The 19,551-nt window shown below is 37.9% G+C and overlaps 2 protein-coding genes and 1 long non-coding RNA gene across 5 annotated transcripts in view; 2 read left to right on the top strand and 1 right to left on the bottom strand.

The window, feature by feature from the left end:
- JAKMIP1 (janus kinase and microtubule interacting protein 1) overlaps nt 1-19,551 on the top strand; it is a 108,121-nt gene that overhangs the window by 56,339 nt on the left and 32,231 nt on the right. For 2 of the 3 annotated variants that reach the window (XM_072406458.1, XM_072406457.1), the window contains exons 9-13: nt 5,565-5,693; nt 9,281-9,409; nt 10,666-10,749; nt 15,285-15,347; nt 16,344-16,868. In XM_072406458.1, the coding sequence (XP_072262559.1) occupies nt 5,565-5,693; nt 9,281-9,409; nt 10,666-10,749; nt 15,285-15,347; nt 16,344-16,514 (576 nt within the window). In that variant the 3' untranslated portion in view covers nt 16,515-16,868. Of the gene's footprint in view, nt 1-5,564; nt 5,694-9,280; nt 9,410-10,665; nt 10,750-15,284; nt 15,348-16,343; nt 16,869-19,551 lie in introns of those variants that run through there. The other variant, XM_072406460.1, reaches the window with a different exon arrangement.
- LOC140327195 (uncharacterized) lies at nt 636-5,693 on the top strand. The gene is made up of 2 exons (XM_072406461.1): nt 636-1,333; nt 5,565-5,693. The coding sequence occupies exons 1-2, from the start codon at nt 1,228-1,230 to the stop codon at nt 5,594-5,596; spliced, it is 138 nt and encodes a 45-aa protein (XP_072262562.1). The 5' UTR covers nt 636-1,227; the 3' UTR covers nt 5,597-5,693.
- On the bottom strand, nt 4,848-15,343 carry LOC140327199 (uncharacterized). Its single transcript, XR_011919999.1, has 2 exons — nt 15,223-15,343; nt 4,848-5,673 (listed from the first exon to the last, which is right to left on the bottom strand). It is a non-coding gene; the product is annotated as an uncharacterized lncRNA (long non-coding RNA).

Genomic DNA, 19,551 nt, shown 5'->3' with positions numbered 1-19,551 from the left:
TATTGGAAGAATCTTAACTTCCTTTCCTGTATCATTGGTGATGAGGAAAATTTCATTAATTTCAGACTAGGTGTCTCAACCATGGTACCAGCTGGGAACTGATTTGTGCCAAGGTCTGTGTTACGGCTGCTGTTTGGGCGCAGCATGTTTACTGGAAGAAATGTGTTGCTTTGAGATCGTTGGTTACTTTTCCTCATTGCGAGAAAGAATTTAACTTCAACAGCTAACACAAGGGTGACGTGCATAGGGGTTTACCATTCCTGAGTGCATAGCAGCAGTTTACTATGCACCCAAACAAGGTAAACTGCACAGGTTCAAACCACACATCAGAAAGAGACTTTAGAGAGAATAAATATTTCCTACGGGGCCGTAAACAGCAATAAAACGTTAAAAAGGGTTCTAACTTGCATTAAGTTATACTGTATCTATTTGTACTATCATTATAATCTTTTCTATACTCATGCATGCTCTCTGTTCTTTCATTCACTGCTACACACTGGTGGCAAATCATTCACTGTAAATTAAAATACAATTATATTATAGTGAAAATACATGCAGTGAATATATGTTGGAGGTATATTCACTGCTTTATATATATATATATGACCTATGGAGCAATATGCTGCTTTAAAAAAAAGGCATCATCATGAACTTGCCCTATATTGTACATTTGTAAAATATCCATGCATCTAAAACACACCAAACTGTAACATCACGGCAGGAAAAATGTAAGAGTTGTAGATGTAGACAAAAGTGTCAAAATTGTCGCTAAATATCATTTTGAGTTTTTCTAAATAGACCTCTGTATTGTACACCTCCAGGTAATTGGAAATAAAAGCTTTTAGATGTGAATAGAGTGAAGGTTATTGATCTGTGTTTGTTTATGGTGTACTTTTGCTGTTGCACACTGGCTGGCAGCTCCAGGTTACTGTTGCTAGCAGTACGGAGCTCACATGGAATAGTCTGGGGACCCGGGGCACAGATGGATCCGGCAGCCTACCTGCGCCCAGTCCCTGGATAGGGAGGGGCTGCTCTCTGATATTTTCGTACTCATTATTTCATCTGCCTGGTTTTCAGTGGCCAGCTCTCAGGCACCCCAGGTGCTTAATGTGTAAATGATTATCGCAGCATTCGCATGAGGCTCCTGCAAGCTATTGTACAAGAACTGAACTCGCTATTAGCCGGAATATATTAAAGAGTAACGTTTCCGCTCAACAACGACAAACAATGGAAGATTTCCTACTTATATTATACTTCTCCTTCTTCATCTGTCTATGTGCACTGGTGTGTCTGTATTTCTCAGGATGCCAGGAGCTCACCTATAGACACGATGGTAAGTTGTCTATATTGCCTCTGTTTGTAGGTTTTTTTGTGCCTAATAATAAGGATTTGCTTGTACTGTTTTAGATGTAGAAATAAAGAATTACTGGATTGTTTTTGGAGGTCTGGGAATGCTATCCTTATCCTTCAATATTAACTGGCCTGGAACCTGTCCTGTCACTATACATATATGTTTGTTCCCGGCTTAATATGTACTGAAGCAAGGATGAAGACGACTACCCTGCTTCATCAAAAATGGCAGCTGTGTTCTTACAGAACCCTTGTGTCTATTGTGTGAGTTGGGGAATATGTTGTCTGTAATGGATTTGGGATTTTCCTCCTGCAAGGAAGAAGCACTAAACCAGAAACCCGAAACTTTCCATCAGCACCAGCTATCTGCCAGTGGCCGTTTACTTTGCTTTATTCTGCATATTGGTGGGTGGGTTTTTGCAGGAATATAGTAGGGAAAGCTCTTGTTGTATCACGTTAGGCACTTTGAGATTGCAGTGTATATACAAGTTCATATTGCTTGAGTCTGCACTGATAAAAGAAGGTGGTGGGACTGCAAGGTCGTACAGGCAAAAAGAGCCGCAAGGTATGCTGGATCCACCCAATGACAATATCCCAAGCTGAGATAGAGACTTTGATGTAGATTTTACTCTTTATACCTGAGATAGAGACTTTGATGTAGATTTTACTCTTTATACCTGAAATAGAGACTTTGATGTAGATTTTACTCTTTATACATATATATATATATGTGGAAAAGGGCTAAATATGATCTGTAGGCAATATTATAAGTTTTAAGGGCTTAAATGTCATAAACGTGTAGTCATGTTTAGAACTTTTAGTCTGCTTAGAACAGTGTACCGTAATTCTGTATCTGATGTTGGTTGGTGCAGGGCTGACCTATGTGTATGTAGGTTGTCCCAAATATGCAGTGCAGGCCAGAGCTTCTATGTACATAGCATGTATCACTAGATAGGATAACTTCCACCTGATGTAATTAGGAAATTTGCAGTTGCTCCACTCTATGTAGGGTGGGGCAACTGCAAATTCCCCAATAGGGAGATTTGAGGGGTAATAAGGACAATCCAAACTTTTACAGAAAAAGGTGAAACTTACATTTAACTTGCCCTGTTTTAGGTAACTGTAATTTCTGCTAATAAAGTGTCTCACAATATGCTCCATATGCATTGCTCAGGGATATTTTTGGGTTAATATTGTATTTTTGTTTTAAACTTAATTACTAGGCCCAAGGCTCATTGATGTGTGTTGGGAGGGGTGAGGTTGGCCCATCTGGTCCGATCCCGCAGAACAATACTATTGCACAAATTGCTGAAAAACTTATGTCTGGGCATGATAGGAAGGTGTTAGAACACACCGTGCATCACAGCTTGCTACACAGAAGGCTACAAAGCCACAGAGTAGTTGGAGTACTCATACTGACTACTGTTCAACACCAAAATTGCCTACAATGTACATGTGAGTGTCAAAACTAGACCATGGAGCAATAGAAGGTGACTTGGTTTAATGAATCACATTTTCACTTTTATGTCATGGATGGTCAGCTGTTTGTACATTGCTATCTTTGGAAAAAATGGCAGATGCTTTATGGGAGAGAGGCAGATTGTTGAAAGTAATGAGACATAAAGGTTGTGTCCTAAACAACTCAACACACTTCAGAGGTGGAGCCCATTCATCAATAGTACAAGAGAGACCTGCACAATATTAAGCAAATGATTTTAAAGTTTGCTGATCAGTGTAATATAAAATAACTATGCCAGTCCAACCCTCACCAGATTTCTAATATTTCTATATTTCAAAACAATATTTCCTTAATTATAAAAAAAACTCAGAATGTGAAGGACAAACTGATAAAAATTGATAGACACAAACTGCCTATGGCTGATGGTCACAGATTACTATAGACAGACTGTGACAGGCGGTGGGTATATTGCATTTTTTTTTAAATTTGGTGTCATTAGTTTATCACAATGATCAAAAGCTTTATTTCCGAACCACTGACATAGTATTGAATATACACCAAGTACATGGATATGTTTATATCCACCCTGTGCTCTTAAAAATCCAATGTATTCATTGGACTGTATCCAGATTATGGGAACAGCCTAATTTCTTTTCAGTATGTGTTTTTTTTTTTTTTTTTTTTTTTTTTTTTTTACAAATAGGAATATTAAATAAGTGTCAGTTTTTTTTAAGTAGTTGAATTGTTCAGGGTTTTTTTGCAATCTGATGCTTGGTTTAGGCAGATAAAAATGCTGTGTGGTATGATGGTGTATAAAATGATGTATTAGAGCAGAGAGCAGTGGTAACATTGCAGATGTGAAATATGCTCGCTGTGAGATCTTGTCACCTATAACTCTTTCTGCTGGCTGCAGTATGTATCTCAGAATGTTTATCAAGTCTCTCGGGCTCAGCAAGATCATTCAAGCGTGAACGTTTCATTCCTGGTCATTGTCAGTATCAACCTATGAGAGCATTAGAGTTAGAGGTATTTTGTGCTTGTTTGATAATGAACATAAGAACTGCTGTGTCTGAGGGTAGTTCTGTGCCCTAAATAAAGTCTCAATATAGACCAGCCTTTCCTGGTCTTCACCATGGGAAATACCTTTTAGGGAACTATTACTATATCCATAACTCCAAGTACATTATTGTGGTGGTCAGTAGTAGAATGTCCCCTACAGTGCTGAACATTGGGAAGAATGTCAGCCTTACAGCCAAAAAGATCATTTATGTCACCTAAACTGACCTTAGAGGTCCAAATTGCTAATTGCTCAAGAAGGAACCTTGGTTGAGAAACATAGATAAAGACACTTAAATATATACTTGTTTAATACATCATCACAATACACCATCATTTCATATATCATTATACAAAGTGATACAAACAATAATGGGTAATACAGACGATACTGAATGTAGATGACGTCTTAATGGTTGGGATTATGGAGCAACATGGATGAGGTTTTCCAGTGATGGGTCGGGGAATCGGCTTAGAACAAGAGTGGAGGTTACACTTTGGATTGAAATCTGGAATTACTAAGAAGATGAATTGGGAGTTCAGACAGGACAAAGCTTTTTAGAATATCTAGTTAACTTTTGTCTGTAACTGGGAGCTAATGGAAAGACAGAGTCAGGATTGGTCAGTAGAGCTCATTATGGATACCTGTACGCTGCCTCCATTTACAGAGTTGGCAGTAAAATTTCCCTTGAAATAAAATGAAAATTTACTTTCTAAAATTGTATGCAAAGAAAATTAGTAAAACAGAACTTTTGCTTGGAATAGCTTGGATGATTAAAATTGCCACAATTTCACTTTGTACACTATTCTACTGCCTACTATATTTGAGTGTTTTTGAATAAAATGAACTTTTCCTTTTCATCTGCAAATGAAAATGTAATTTGCCAACTTAAAATGTACTTTAAAAGTTAACATGCTGTACTACTTTAGTAAATCAGCTGGAACTGTTTGTTTTTGGTGAAGCATTTTAGAATTGAACACATCATTTTCTATCTTATCCTAGCAAGGTCTGATACCATGTTTTTGTAATACTTATCTGGGAAAGCCCTTTACTTGTTATAATATTAGTTTGTAGCAGTATTTTCTTAATTTGTGTACTTCCAGTAATTCATAATTAGAAACCTACATTACAGTGTAAGCATTATCCTTGTCTGACGAAGATTTAAAATACCCTTATGCCTTGTGTGTAGGGTGAGGTCTGTACTATGCTAATTATTATTTTACTTTGTAGGTAATGACTTTTCCTGTTGGGTAAGCTCATATCTTTTGGCACCTTAGGGAAAAACCTACAATTCTCAGAAGTATACAGTGCAGTGTTCCTTTGTAAGTCAGTCTTTCTATGTCTCTCTTATTACTTTTACATGAAGAACTTTACAGTATAGAAACTGCCAGGAGGAATGGGGAACACCCAAAATACCCAGTTGGGTTTAGAGAGAGCCAGGACCATGCACAGCCCCAGAGAAACAGAACACCTAAACGACTTGGCATGCCATAAATATTCTTGTGTATCTGGTCAACGGTTTTCCATTTTGCATACTTTCTTTTATTGTAGAATAAAGTCAAAACAGAATAAACACTAAAGCAAACGTGTTTATTATAATTGTGTTTGTGGTAATTGGGGAACAGATGAACCTGAAGGATCAGCTAAATATACAGCTGTTTTTATACAAGCTGATTAACATTCATCTTTAATTTTTAGAGACATGTTGTGGAGACGTTTTTTGGATTTGACGAAGACTCCGTTGATTCGGAAACCTCTTCGGTCACCTCTTATACCACAGATAAAACAGACAGGACACCTGCAACCCCTGAAGAAGACATTGAAGATGTAAGTTATTTTACGTACTTTCACAAGTTTTATTAAGCTGTAATTTGAGTTTATCTGAAATCAGATCAGAATCGAGAAAATTAACGGAAAATTAACTCCTATTACTTTTTAATCTATGTATAGCCAAAACCTTTTTTTTAAAAAATAGGTTTTGGATGGACTAGGTAAGAATTAGATTCCTTGTCAAGTATTTTATTGGTTGGGAGAGCCACCTTTTTTGAATTTTCCGGGAGACATGGTGAACTGAAATGCAATGGTTTAACCCTACCCTACTTTTTTCTGAACAAACAAAAAAAGCTTTGCCTTACACATGCATTTTTCACCTTTATGGCTTTTTAGTTATTAAGTCATAGGGAATACTATACTTTTAACTGAGAGGCTTCGTATGAGTTTTCTCATTTAGGAGCTGCAGAAAGTATAATATAAGCTAGTAAAAGATTGTAAGAAATAGTAGAATTACTGTGCATCACTACAGAGCCAAAAACATAGATTGCATATGTAATACCTAAATAGGTTTATCCATCATAAAACGCTTTTTTGATCATATCATCGCACTTTAATTTACCCGAACTTGATTGTGTGTCTAAAGAATTTAATAATGTGATATAACACATAAATTAATGTACTCCCCTCTTCCACTTTTCTAGTTAAAATAAATTCTCTGCCATCTTATCACTTCTGCTACAAACACAGTTTTAGTAGCTTGTTTGAGGGATGTAAATGTTTCTGATCAATCGCTTTGATTTTTGTTGCACTTGGCACATAGAAAGAAATCGATCTTGTCATGGCATTCTTTCTACCATAGGTTAATGTTGCATTGTAGTGTCATTGCAGCAAGTATTAAGAACAAAAAAGGGAGGATACATCCTTTTTAATTGCTCATTTATTAGATTGTTTGACAGTTTTATTTCAGTTGATGGACTGTTGCACGATCAGTCTCTCAACAATCACCCTACAGTAATCTAGTTTTTAGAATATAAGAAATAAAAGATATAAGAAATAAGAAATAAATAAATAAAGATATAAGAAATAAAAGATCTTGCCACAGTGTTAGGATTTCATGATCCTTCCTCCTAAATTGGCTCCCACCTTTTTTGTTTTTCTTGCACCTTTGTGGATGTGTACCATAAACACGGAACCTCATGAAATAAACAGAGCTCTTCTACTTTATTAGAGTTTAAACAACTATTCATATCAGCTTGTTTTACTTTAAAAAGACAACATCTTTTTGTGTGAAAGTGGACAACCTTATGTAGCTAGAGTCTTGTATGAAGTGTTAAGACATACAGACCATTGCACCTCCATACTGAGGACCACATCATATGGGGATTTTTTGTGAAGTCAGGTCAGAATTCATAAAGGACAATGTAAAGCTTTGTTTGAATGTTGGTATTTACATGGGTTTACAAAAATATTTTTTTGCATGAATGTTTTGTATTGCATAATGAAATCTTAGAATGTAGCTAATTATGCCTTACCATGTGAAGGTATCAAACATGTTCTGACCGCATTTTGTTGTGTGTTGTCAAAATTAACTGTGCAAATTAATATTATTATTGTTGTTATTACGGAATATTTATATAGCGCCAACATATTATGCGCTATATTTTACAAAGTCCATAGTCATGTCACTAGCTGTCCCTCAAAGGGGCTCACAATCTAAAGGTCAACTTTGAGGGGAAGCCAATTAACCTACGGTGAGGGAAAGAAGTTTTTGATCCCCTTCTGGTTTTGTACGTTTGCCCTCTGACAAAGAAATGACCAGACTATAATTGTAATGGTAGGTTTATTGTAGGTGTGAGAGACAGAAAAACAACAAAAGAAGCCTCAAAAACCCAGTGCTCAAAAGTCAGAGCTTGATGTGCATTGTAATGAGTGAAATAAGTATTTGATCCCTTTGCAAAAGGTGACTTCATACTTGGTGGCAAACTCCTTGTTGGCAATCACAGGGGTCAGACGTTTCTCACCAGCTGGTTGGTCTCCAGCTTTGCACACATCTCAGGAAGGATTTTATCCCACTCTTCTTTGCAGATCCTCTCCAAGTCAGTAACGTTTCGAGGCTGATGTTTGGCAACTCGAACTTTCAGCTCCCTCCACAGATTTCTGGAGACCTTCATATGCTTTTCTTGAGCCACTCCTTTGTTGCCTTGGCCATGTGTTTTGGGTCATTGTCATGCTGGAATACCCATCCACGACCCTTTTTTAATGCCCTGGCTGAGGGAAGGAGGTGCTCACCCAAGAATTGACAATACATTGCCCCGTTCATTGTCCCTTCGACGTGGTGAAGGTGTCCTGTCCCCTTAGCAGAAAAACTTCCCCAAAGCACAATGTGTCCACCTCCATGTTTGACAGTGGGGATGGTGTTCTTGGGGTCATAGGCAGCATTCCTCCTCCTCCAAACACGGCGAGTTGAGTTGATGCCAAAGAGCTCAATTTTGGTCTCATCTGACCACAACACTTTCACCCAGTTCTCCTCTGGATCATTTAGATGTTCACTGGAAAACTTCAGACAGGCCTGTACATGTGCTTTCTTGAGCAGGGGACCTTGCGGGCTCTTCAAGATTTCAGGCCTTCATGGCGCAGTGTGTTACCAATTGTTTTCATGGTGACTATGGTCCCAGCTGCCCTGAGATCATTGACAAGTTCTCCCAGAGTAGTTCTTGGGTAGCTTTGTCACTGTTCTCATGATCATTGCAACTCCACGAGGAGTGAGCTTGCATGGAGCCCCAGACCGAGGGAGATTGACAGTTATTTTGTGTTTCTTCTATTTGCAAATTATCGCGCCAACTGTTGTCACCTTCTCACCAAGCTGGTTGGCGATAGTCTTGTAGCCTATTCCAGTCTTGTGTAGGTCTAAAATCTTGTCCCTGACATCCTTGGACAGCTCTTTGGTCTTGGCCATGGTGGCTAGTTCGAAATCTGAATAATTGCTTCTGTGGACAGGTGTCTTTTATACAGGTACTGTAACAAGCTTGGATTAGGAGCACTCCCTTACAGAGGGTGCTCCTAATCTCAGCTCGTTACCTGCATACAGTGAAGACACCAGGGAGCCTGAAATCTTGTTGGTTGATAGGGCATCAAATACTTATTTCACTCATTACAATGCACATCAAGCTCTGACTTATGAGCAGTGGGTTTTTGAGGGTTCTTTTGTTGTTATTCTGTCTCTCACACCTACAATAAACCTACCATTACAATTATAGACACAGAAATCTAGACCTCAGTGTAACGCCCAGGTGGTTAATAGAACAGTGAAAATATATGTACCCATGTCGTACAAAACCAATATGAAGTTGTATTAATGAAAACTAGAACTGGATTATAGTTTACTAACTTGCAATATATTGGCATTTTATGGTTACACCTGTTTCCCATAATCCTTTTTTCATTCTTTCTGGTCCTAACTTTATAATAATGTACAAATTTGTAAATGCTTATGCATCAGTTGACTCTTCCTACTATCTATCTATCTATCTATCTATCTATCTATCTATCTATCTATCTATCTATCTATCTCTATCTCTCTCTATCTCTCTATCCCTCTATCTATAAATGTTAAAAATTTTGCTGTTTCTTTCCTCTTTAAGAGCACCCCTAAAGAAGAGGCTGATTTAAGGTTTCGTCAGCTGACACGCGAGTACCAGGCCCTGCAGAGAGCCTATGCCTTACTACAAGAGCAAGTAGGGGGAACCCTGGATGCAGAAAGAGAAGCAAGGGTATGTGCAGCCACTGCAACTTTCTGTTTTCTTTGCATTATTGGAAATTTATAAAGTAGAACCCCAGTTATCCGGAAATCAAATAACTGGAAATCTCAGATAACCGGCACCCGACAGCTCCGCCGGTTATCTGAGATCTGAATTCCAGATAACCGGGCTTCTATGGCAATCAAGAAAGTGGAGCAATCAGCAGAGCTCCGCACCATGATTGGCTGAGGGAAGGGAAACCCTGATGATGCTTGAGCCATCATCAGGGTTTCTCTTTTCTCAGCCATTCAGCACTAGAGGTGAATCGGGGCAAGTCTGCCCATTCAAGTCTAGTTCTGAATGGCTGAGATAAGGAAACCTCAGTTATCTGGAACCTACACTTATCCGGAATCAAGCCCATTCCCCATGGGTGACGGATAACTGAGGTTCTACTGTAATTTGTTTTTGTGATAGAAGCAGGTAGTGTTGTAAAACTGCCCCACTGCTAAATGAAGAATTTTGTAAATGAAAATGCTCATATTTATATGCCCTGATGCGTTTGTAAATTCTTTGTTCTGATTGCAGAGCTACTGAAGTATCATCTAATTGAATTCTTCCATTAAAGGCTGTCTGGCTGTGCACTGTTTCAGTTTAAGTGTTGTATAGACCTCCAAATACCTCTCCTCCTCTCATTCTTTTTCCTTTTCTTACTTTTTCCCCAAATTTCTTATTTCTCTTTACACACAACTTTCCTGCTTGAATCCGGTAACCTAAATGCCATTAGTTACTGACTTCTTTAGTTTATGTTTATGCCTTTCCTTAAGCAGACATGACATAAAATGTTGTAAGTTACTTTTTCAGAAAGGTTATAAAGATATACTTTGAGAATATGAAATGTTGTTTATAGGAACCAGTCATTAATTGAACTATAAAAGTTGCTAGTGCTACAATTCTAAAAGATGCAACCATCCCTATTTAATGTACAGCGCTGCGTAATATGTTGGCGCTATATAAATCCTGTTTATTAATAATAATAAAAATAATGATATAGGGATACAAGCTTGTTTTGTGGTGTTCTGCGTTTGTACTTGATGACCTTCCCTTGTCAGATAATCTGATATGCATTTGCTTGTTCTGGGGTCAGTGAGCAACTAAGCATTGAAACCAGACGGTCCTGCAACTTGCAATGGCAGCTCTACTTTTTCTTTCAAAACAGAGTTCATTTAATGTCCTGCATATTAATTTATAGATATATTACTTTCTCTCTAATTGGTATTCGTCTTCTGCAGACACGGGAACAGCTCCAGGTGGATTTACTTCGATGTCAGGCCAAAATTGAAGACTTAGAGAATTCTCTGTGTGAGAAAGGACAGGTAAATCTTGCACAGAAGCCTCTCCATAAACGTGTCTTTGTCCTACTCGGCAGTGTGCTGTCCGCTCTTATAGCTTGGTGGTGGGCTTTGTATTTGTAATAATAGCGACTTTCTTGTTTGCATTTTCATTTTTACAATAAACCTTAGCTGTGTAACAGTACGGATATTATTTCATCAGTTAACCATGAACATTAATGGACATGGGTAAAATGGCCCTTCAAAGGTTAGGAACTAAATACAGCTCAGAAATCTGTATAATGACTTCATCTTTAGCTTATCTGACCAAAATATGTGTTGCTATATGTTAGCAAATATCAAACATTTTACCTGCAATGTGCCTCATTATAGTAACATTCCAGTCAAAATTGAACATTCGCTATCCAAATAAAGCTAAAGTAAACGGGGGGGGGGGAACTCGCTCACCTTTTTACTGTCGATCTCTCCAGGAGTTTCCTGAATCGGGTCCAGCGTAGTCCCGGTTGCCTCCTTCTTCACCACCTTCTTTGCCCTTCTTCCCCTCTCCTTCCTACTTCGGGCGATCCCGCACTGCGCAGGCTTGAGATCGAGGGATGAAGATGAAAAAAAAAATGCCAGTCCCCCTGCGCATGCGTGAGATTGCCATTTTCTTTTAATCCTTTTGAAGAAAAAGAAATCATTCACAGAAGGAGCAGCCAGATGCCTCCCGGGATCCATGACGTATGTATCCTGGGTGGCTCTGCGCTCCAATTCTGTCATGATCGCCGCTGCCCACAGAGATGGTTGGGAACAAATCTTTAAATCTTTAGTGGCAAAGAGCCAATAAAGTTATCAGCTGACAAGCTACACATAATCACTTTTTGCACTTTTTAAACAAATATAACAAAAAAAAAACATTAATTAAAAAAAAAAAAACATTTTGGGGCTTGCATACACTTTTAACAATCAGATGTATCATGCCAGCATAACAGCAAGGAGCACAAATTATTCAGACCAGGAGATTAGTGTTATGTACTCAAAGTGAGCTGATCCATTTTCAGGTTCTCTCGTATGGAAGAGCCAAAAAAACATTTGATACACGATAAGGTTTAGAATAATCCCTATTTAGCCTGTAACAACGCTTTATTTTTTTCGATCTGGTATTGATATTTTATTCTTACCTTGCTAAGGACACAAGGCTTTCTGCTCTCTTACCATGGTAACTGGACTTCCCGATTGCTCTGCCTGCCACGTCACTGCAGTTCATAATTGGAAAGACGTATGTGTTGGTTCAGGGACAGTAAACTGTTTTGTAGTAAACCAACCAAAACACAGAGAGTGTATGGGTTGCATTTTAAATTGTGGATTTGGATAATGAAACTGTTCTTTTAAAATAGCTTGACATGATTATGGTAAGTGTGGGCAGCATGGTGGCTCAAGGGTTAGCACTCTGGCCTTTGCAGCGCTAGGTCCTAGGTTCAAATCCCAGTCAGGACATTATCTGCATGGAGTTTGCAGGTTCTCCCCTTTGTGTGGGTTTCCTTCCTCCAGGTACTCCGGTTTCCTCCCACATCCCAAAAACATGCAGTTAGATTAATTGGTTTCCCCCTAAATTGACCTTAGACTACATTAATGACACATGACTATAGTAGGGACATTAGATTGTGAGCCCCTTTGAGGGACAGTTAGTGATATGACTATGGAATTTGTACAGCACTGCGTAATATGATGGTGCTATATAAATACTGTATAATAATAATAATAATAATAGGTTTAAATGTTGGTACCTTGTGTTTGGCAAGACAATGCTGAATGCTGGCAGGTCTGAATAGGGCTGATGCAATGTTTACCATCTCTGGGGCTTTCATTATGGCAGATTCATGCTGCTGTGAGCCATCCTGATAAACGTCATCCGGTGCCCAGTGCCTGTGTTTGGGGTCTGTCCTGGTGTGCATAGTATAGAGTAATAGAATGTATTTGTTTGTGCTCAAGCTGAATGTGGATTTCACCTTTCAAAATATTTTTCATAGAATTTCATGGTCTTTGCTAAACAGCAATGTTATTACTAGCAGTCACACCAAAATAGTGTTTCAAACTTGGTGCAGATACAAAATAAGCATTTGGAATAGTATTTGTCCAATAGCTTAATCTTTTTATACTTGCTGGGCAGGCATCATCCCTAGGGTAGAGTTCACGGTCCATACTCATGTAACCACCCCTCAGAGGAGCACACAATTTGATATTCCTATCATAGTCCAAGCGAATAAATCTACCAGTATAGTTTTGGAATCTTTGATAAAACTGTAGCATTATTTCTTCATTATATAAATACTGAAAAAAAAATAAATAATAGGCATCCCCCTGCATTATAGATACCATATAAAAGCACTTTATTTTTGTCCCTTGCGTCTACAAAATGTTTTTTCTTAATGCAACAGCTGATTTGGCTCAGTTGGTTGCAGCTCTTTGGCATTATCACAAAGCCTATGGCCTTCTACACATGGAAAGATGTTCACTTCCAGTCTGATTTCTAACTTGATGAAATAGTCTGATTACCTGGAAATATTTACATGTCATATTATGTGCATGTATGATTGAGCAAATCCAGATTCCCATCTGTCTTGTGGTTAATGCAATCCCCACAACTGGTAGGGCAAAATGCTGTATAAAGGTGTGCTTTGCTTTTGTGCGTCTGATTGTTCAGTTATAGGTTAGTAAATCAGACTGGTCAGTCCAACACAAGGTTGGCAGCTGATCTGTTTGTGTGTACCAGGCTGTCAAATGCTTGTTGGGTTCAGTTTTTGCCAGTGTATCATATACTTGGTAACTTTATGTTGTTTGTAAATCTGCATAGAATTCCTCCTTGACCTCATGTATATGACCCTAATTATGTACAGGATGGCATACTTGCATGCTTGCTCCAGGTCAGTGATTCTAAAGGTACTAAAGCCAAGGTTTTTACATGGCGCCCCCATAATTTTAGTTGCTTACTTTAAGTGCTAATTCGTAAGACAGTGATTTACCAAGCTTTAAGTGCTTTTCTTTGAATAGTCTTAATCAATTGAATTTTGCTGCTTTGGTTTATCTGCAACACACACAATACAATAAAGCCAAGTACAGTCACCTTCCCCATACCTTTATGGCAGCTTTTCTCAAACTTTTTAACATGGGGGACCCAACTTTACGAACCAACTCATGTCTTTTGTTTTTCTTCATTTTATCATCATAGTGCGAAACAAATACTGTGAGAATAAAATGATGGGACTGGGAGCTGAGTTAGATAAAAAGTGAACTAAAGTCTGCAGTATTTGCATCCTCCCCAGCGGTGTGATCAAGCAGACATCTTCACTTTATCTTCAATGTCTTCAGCCATCTTGATTGCTTGACATGGGATGACACAACTCCACTCACACACTCGATTTAACTCATCCACCATGTCATTATGAGATTGTATATTAAGCTTAGTTCAGTGTACAATTCTTTGAGCTTTGCAAACAAAAATGCAAAAAACAACAAGACATTGCCCATTAGACACAGCATTAGAAGCCTTTCTGCTAGCAATTTATTAAGTAAAGTTCCACTAGTTTTTTGTGGTCTTGTAGATAATTCAATGTATGTAGCTGCATTATATCAAGGCATATAGCTGCAATATAGAATTCTGCTAAGATAATCTGTTGAGTTCAAAGATACTTACTTAATATACTACCATGCTTTTGTTTGACACTGTACGGCCAAACAAACTGAAAATCCCATGCAAATTCTGACTTTGTTATAATTTAAATTTGTAAAGGGCTGAACATATCTTGTTAGGGATAAACATATTATTATTATTATTTTTAATAAACAGGATTATTGTAGCACCAACATATTATGCAGCACTGTAAATTGGGGTTGCAAATGACAGACTAATACAGACAGTGATACAGAAGGAGAGGACCCTGCCCCGAAGAGCTTACAGTCTCCTAGGTGGGGGAATTTACACACAATAGGATGGGAGATATGTAGTGGTGGGAATTAGTGATGATTTCAAAAGACAGAAGATGGGTAGGCAAGTTTGAAAAAAATGGGTTTTGAGTGCTCTTTCAGTGCTCTAGCTTGATCATTATAGAAGCGTTTTCGCAAAGCCAGTTGAGGTTGGCAGAGGAGCAAAGTAAAACAACTATGTAAATTATAGGGTTAAGTAACTAAACTAGGGACAAGTTTAATTGTAAAGTTATTAATACCAGTTTACAGCTATGTATGTAAGTTATAGAACTCCTATGGTATGATTCTTCTAGAAATACAGTGTGCCTGTAATTTCCTGTGCTCTCTGCCACCCTAAAATGCCACGCAACCCTTTTAGATCTTTTCAGGTCCCTACTTTGGACTGCAGAACCTGCCAGGTTACAGAGATGAAGAAAGGGGAAGTTCTGTAGTCCTAACATGTTACCTGTATGGAGTGTTTTACTAGTGGAGTTACCAGGGTGAAAGAAAACTAATGTAATATATGTTGTAATATATTTCATTTTTGTACTTTACTTTGGTAAATGAAGAAAATAATATCTGTTCTTTATTGATTGATCTTCTTTTGTCTTTCTCAGGATTCAAAGTGGGTAGAAGAAAAACATCAGCTTCTGCGGAAAAACCAAGAATTGTTAGAAAAGGTATGATAACTCATACCTCCTGTTCTTTCACATTTTGTATTTTAAAGCCAGTAAATATTGTATGTGGGTATTGCTTCTTACATCAAACTGAAGAACATGACATTGCTGACTTCCTCCTGTAAATACCAATTAGCCATCTGTTATACTGACCTTGCAAAAGTATGGAAATCCAAATGCCAATGGTCTTTGACTTACATACTTTTCTGGGTCGGTACCCCAAAGTACTATAACCAGAGTGCCCCCATCATTTACAGAATGATCAGAATGGGAATTCAAAGTGCACTTCACCTCAGTTTGTTTCAGAAAAAGGTTTTATTTAAAATACTACTGATGTTAGTGCGCTAGCTTAGTATGTATATTTGTGTGTTTGTGTATACAGTGTGCGTGCTATTTTGGCTTTATGGACAAAAATACATACACTATAAATGTTTTGGATAGGAGAGGTTGTAATGGCTCTAGGAAAGGTGTTGGGTAACTATATTAAAGTCCGTGGTTTAGAAGTTTAAAGGTCAGGTATCCTCATACTTAGATAGATCATATATTGTATATAATTGAGGGCTATCGTATCAATATTTCCATAATTTGGCTTTACTTTGTATCATCTCCTACACCGAGGATTAAACTTTTCTTACTCCCATTGGCAATAGTGGGCATCAGTGATTGACCCAAAATTTTTTACCTCTGATGAAGTGATGTTGCATATACACGGGTCATTTTAGAGCTCATACAAAGGCGTGCAAGGTCTGGAGACCTATTTGAGACATCAGAATCAATACTTGAAACATCAGAAAATGGAGTCTAGACCTAAATAATAAGGCATCTTTCTAGAATGGGTTAAAAGGTCTTATATACATGGCTGTTGTTTTCGGCATATTGTGCTGGACTTTGCTATGACTGAAGTGTCGCTAACTTTATTTTATGAATAGCTAGAGGTTGCATAAGGATTCTAGAATTGTTTTTATAATGTTTAATTTTTTTTTTTTTTTTTTTTTTTAGATATTTAAATACGAATTGGAGGAGAACCAGATGAAAAATGAAATCCAGGATGCCAGGGACCAGAATGAACTGTTAGAGTTCCGGGTGTTAGAACTGGAAGTAAGAGATTCCCTCTGTAAACTGTCCCCAGGGACAAAGATTCCTTTCGAGTCCCGGATTAAATATATATAGTACACTTCTCTTCCTGGATGGGAGCGGGAGGTGTGACACGTGTGATGCCTTAATAATATTTCTTGAAGACTATGAATTAGCATGAAAAGTGGCCAGCATCTAACATTGCACTTAGATTAGAAAGTGGAACCATTTCCATTTTGTCCTTTTTGCCATCCCTTTTCCTGCATGTCTAATATAACATTGTAAACTGTGTATTTTGGTAACACTGTCGTTTTTAATGTCACATTTTGTTGTGCAAACTTGCATGTTTACCCATTTTAATTGTTTGTTTTTTGTTTTGTTATTTTGTTTTTGGGAAGAAAAAAAAATTAATATTTACAGTTAATAAAAAAAGTTTTGTATTTAACTTTACACCATCGTCATTCATGCATGCCGTTTTTTATTCTTTTAATGCTTTTGCATTTGTTGCATCACCCAGCATGATATGTTCAATTTTACTTTTACTAATCCAAAAACTTAAAACAAATAATTTTAGAATTGTCTATAAATATGGCAATACAAATGAACTATTTAAAGTGTACCTGTACTCAAACCAACCAAACTGAGTGTCTTCACAGAGATGCCGGGACACATTTTGTTACCTTTTATTGTACTTTTGGGGCTGTTTTATAAATTTAGCCATACACTCTCTGGTTACCATCTATCTGGAGACTTCCAATCACACTAAAGATGTGATGTGACCACTTACCATCTTCAGGTGATATTATGTATAATGGACCCTTGGATTACATTCATGAATTGGGCACCTCCAGCTGCCAGTTTACAATCTCAATGCTTAGTTGAGTTATTTACAGTTTAGTTAAGTACAGATTTACTTTAATAAGACAAAGAGCAATGTACAGTGCAGGAAGCGCAACAGGCGATTGCCTTTTTCAGACATCTGACTTCAATATCATAAAATGGGATTGGCTCTGCAGTTCCCTGCACTTAATCGTCCTTCTTTTAGTGTTTTACTTACAAAGTATTTCCCTTCTTTACAACTGCCACTTCCCTAGCTACAACATGTAAAAAGGCTCCTAACAAACATGTGTTCATTCTTTTTTGCCCAGTATTGTTTTTTTTGTATTGCAAACAGAGTGTGAAAACACATATAGGGGTTGTACATGCAAAATATAAAGCACAACATAAGCTGGTACATTAAGAAAGATCTTTAGTTTAAACTGGCAGAGTGCTTTGCTAGATCTCTGTACCTGTCGAACACCAGCTGCATTGCTGTCCGGCTCTAGAGTAATAACACTTTGGAAGATGCACAAACCTTTGAAATTGACATATGCAACTTCTATGTAAGATGTAGGGTCTAGTAGGCTCTCACTGGGTATATGTTGCAAATGTCAATCTAAAAACCGGACTAAATGTGCATGTAATTTATCAGCACTCCCAAGTGCTGGACTTGGTCCTCACAGCTGTTGAATGTACATCAAAAGATTAGACTGTAAGAAAGTGTATTGAGTTTAACCATATAATACACAAAAGCAAAGTGTTTCTACTAGTTTGTGCTCAAAAATCTTCTACAGCAGGAAATTTTAGCTTAAATCTGTCCCCAAGTCCCACTAGCAGCACATGCTTTAACCTCCAAAATACACATTTTTTTAAAAATTGGCGTCCCATGGTTTTAACTGCCTGTGTGTATATCCAAATGTACCTACATTTTTAACTCATCAAAGTTTTGCCAAAATCCTTTTCCACCGGGATGCGCTATCAGTTATTTTTACCCAAATAACATGCTAGAGAGTATTCAGGCTTTTTATAACTCCATTAAAGGGTAATATTACACAGGTCAACACAAAATTATTATTGATAATCATCAGAAACCTCAGCAAACTTTTTTCTTAATCAGATCTGTTTTCAGTTTTTCCTTAACACGTACAGTTCCTGAGTTATGACTGCTATTATACTTAACACTGTACGTGCATGTATTTTGTACTAAAACATAAGCACCATTGAAGTGAATGTTAGTACTTCTTCAGTGTGAAGTAAAATAAGGCACACTGTGGTATAGATCCACTGAACAATGTCAGTCAAGTACCATTGTTTCTTCAGAAATTATTAGAGTATGATTTTCTTGTGTACTTTGGATTATTTTGCATCCAGCAGTAGTCAGCCATCATACTTTCTGTAATTCTAGCGGGTGTGGACCAACTGTGCCACTGACTGGGTATGCTCCAGAGGGGAGTAACTAAGCCGCTACCTGGTCTTCACTAGAGTCTCTGATGGTGAGGATAGGCTTGGGCCGCAGGGTAGCTGCCAGGTGCCACTCCAGAGCAATCCCCGAGTCAGTGGCTGCTGACCACAGGAGTCAGGGTACTAAAAAAAAAAACATTTTGGGGCTTGCATACACTTTTAACAATCAGATGTATCATGCCAGCATAACAGCAAGGAGCACAAATTATTCAGACCAGGAGATTAGTGTTATGTACTCAAAGTGAGCTGATCCATTTTCAGGTTCTCTCGTATGGAAGAGCCAAAAAAACATTTGATACACGATAAGGTTTAGAATAATCCCTATTTAGCCTGTAACAACGCTTTATTTTTTTCGATCTGGTATTGATATTTTATTCTTACCTTGCTAAGGACACAAGGCTTTCTGCTCTCTTACCATGGTAACTGGACTTCCCGATTGCTCTGCCTGCCACGTCACTGCAGTTCATAATTGGAAAGACGTATGTGTTGGTTCAGGGACAGTAAACTGTTTTGTAGTAAACCAACCAAAACACAGAGAGTGTATGGGTTGCATTTTAAATTGTGGATTTGGATAATGAAACTGTTCTTTTAAAATAGCTTGACATGATTATGGTAAGTGTGGGCAGCATGGTGGCTCAAGGGTTAGCACTCTGGCCTTTGCAGCGCTAGGTCCTAGGTTCAAATCCCAGTCAGGACATTATCTGCATGGAGTTTGCAGGTTCTCCCCTTTGTGTGGGTTTCCTTCCTCCAGGTACTCCGGTTTCCTCCCACATCCCAAAAACATGCAGTTAGATTAATTGGTTTCCCCCTAAATTGACCTTAGACTACATTAATGACACATGACTATAGTAGG

The sequence above is a fragment of the Pyxicephalus adspersus genome, chromosome 3 (assembly GCF_032062135.1).
Source record: "Pyxicephalus adspersus chromosome 3, UCB_Pads_2.0, whole genome shotgun sequence".
Taxonomy (NCBI): Eukaryota; Metazoa; Chordata; class Amphibia; order Anura; family Pyxicephalidae; genus Pyxicephalus; species Pyxicephalus adspersus.
The sequence above is the reverse complement of the archived record's forward strand: the minus strand, read 5'-3'. Positions and strand labels throughout refer to the sequence as shown.

What these genes read in the sequence shown, in the direction of transcription:
- LOC140327195 (XM_072406461.1), top strand. Translation starts at nt 1,228, where the DNA reads ATGGAAGATTTCCTACTTATATTATACTTCTCCTTCTTCATCTGTCTA. An exon ending in GCTCACCTATAGACACGATG is followed by an intron (nt 1,334 to 5,564) that starts GTAAGTTGTCTA and finishes TTTAATTTTTAG; the next exon opens with AGACATGTTGTGGAGACGTT.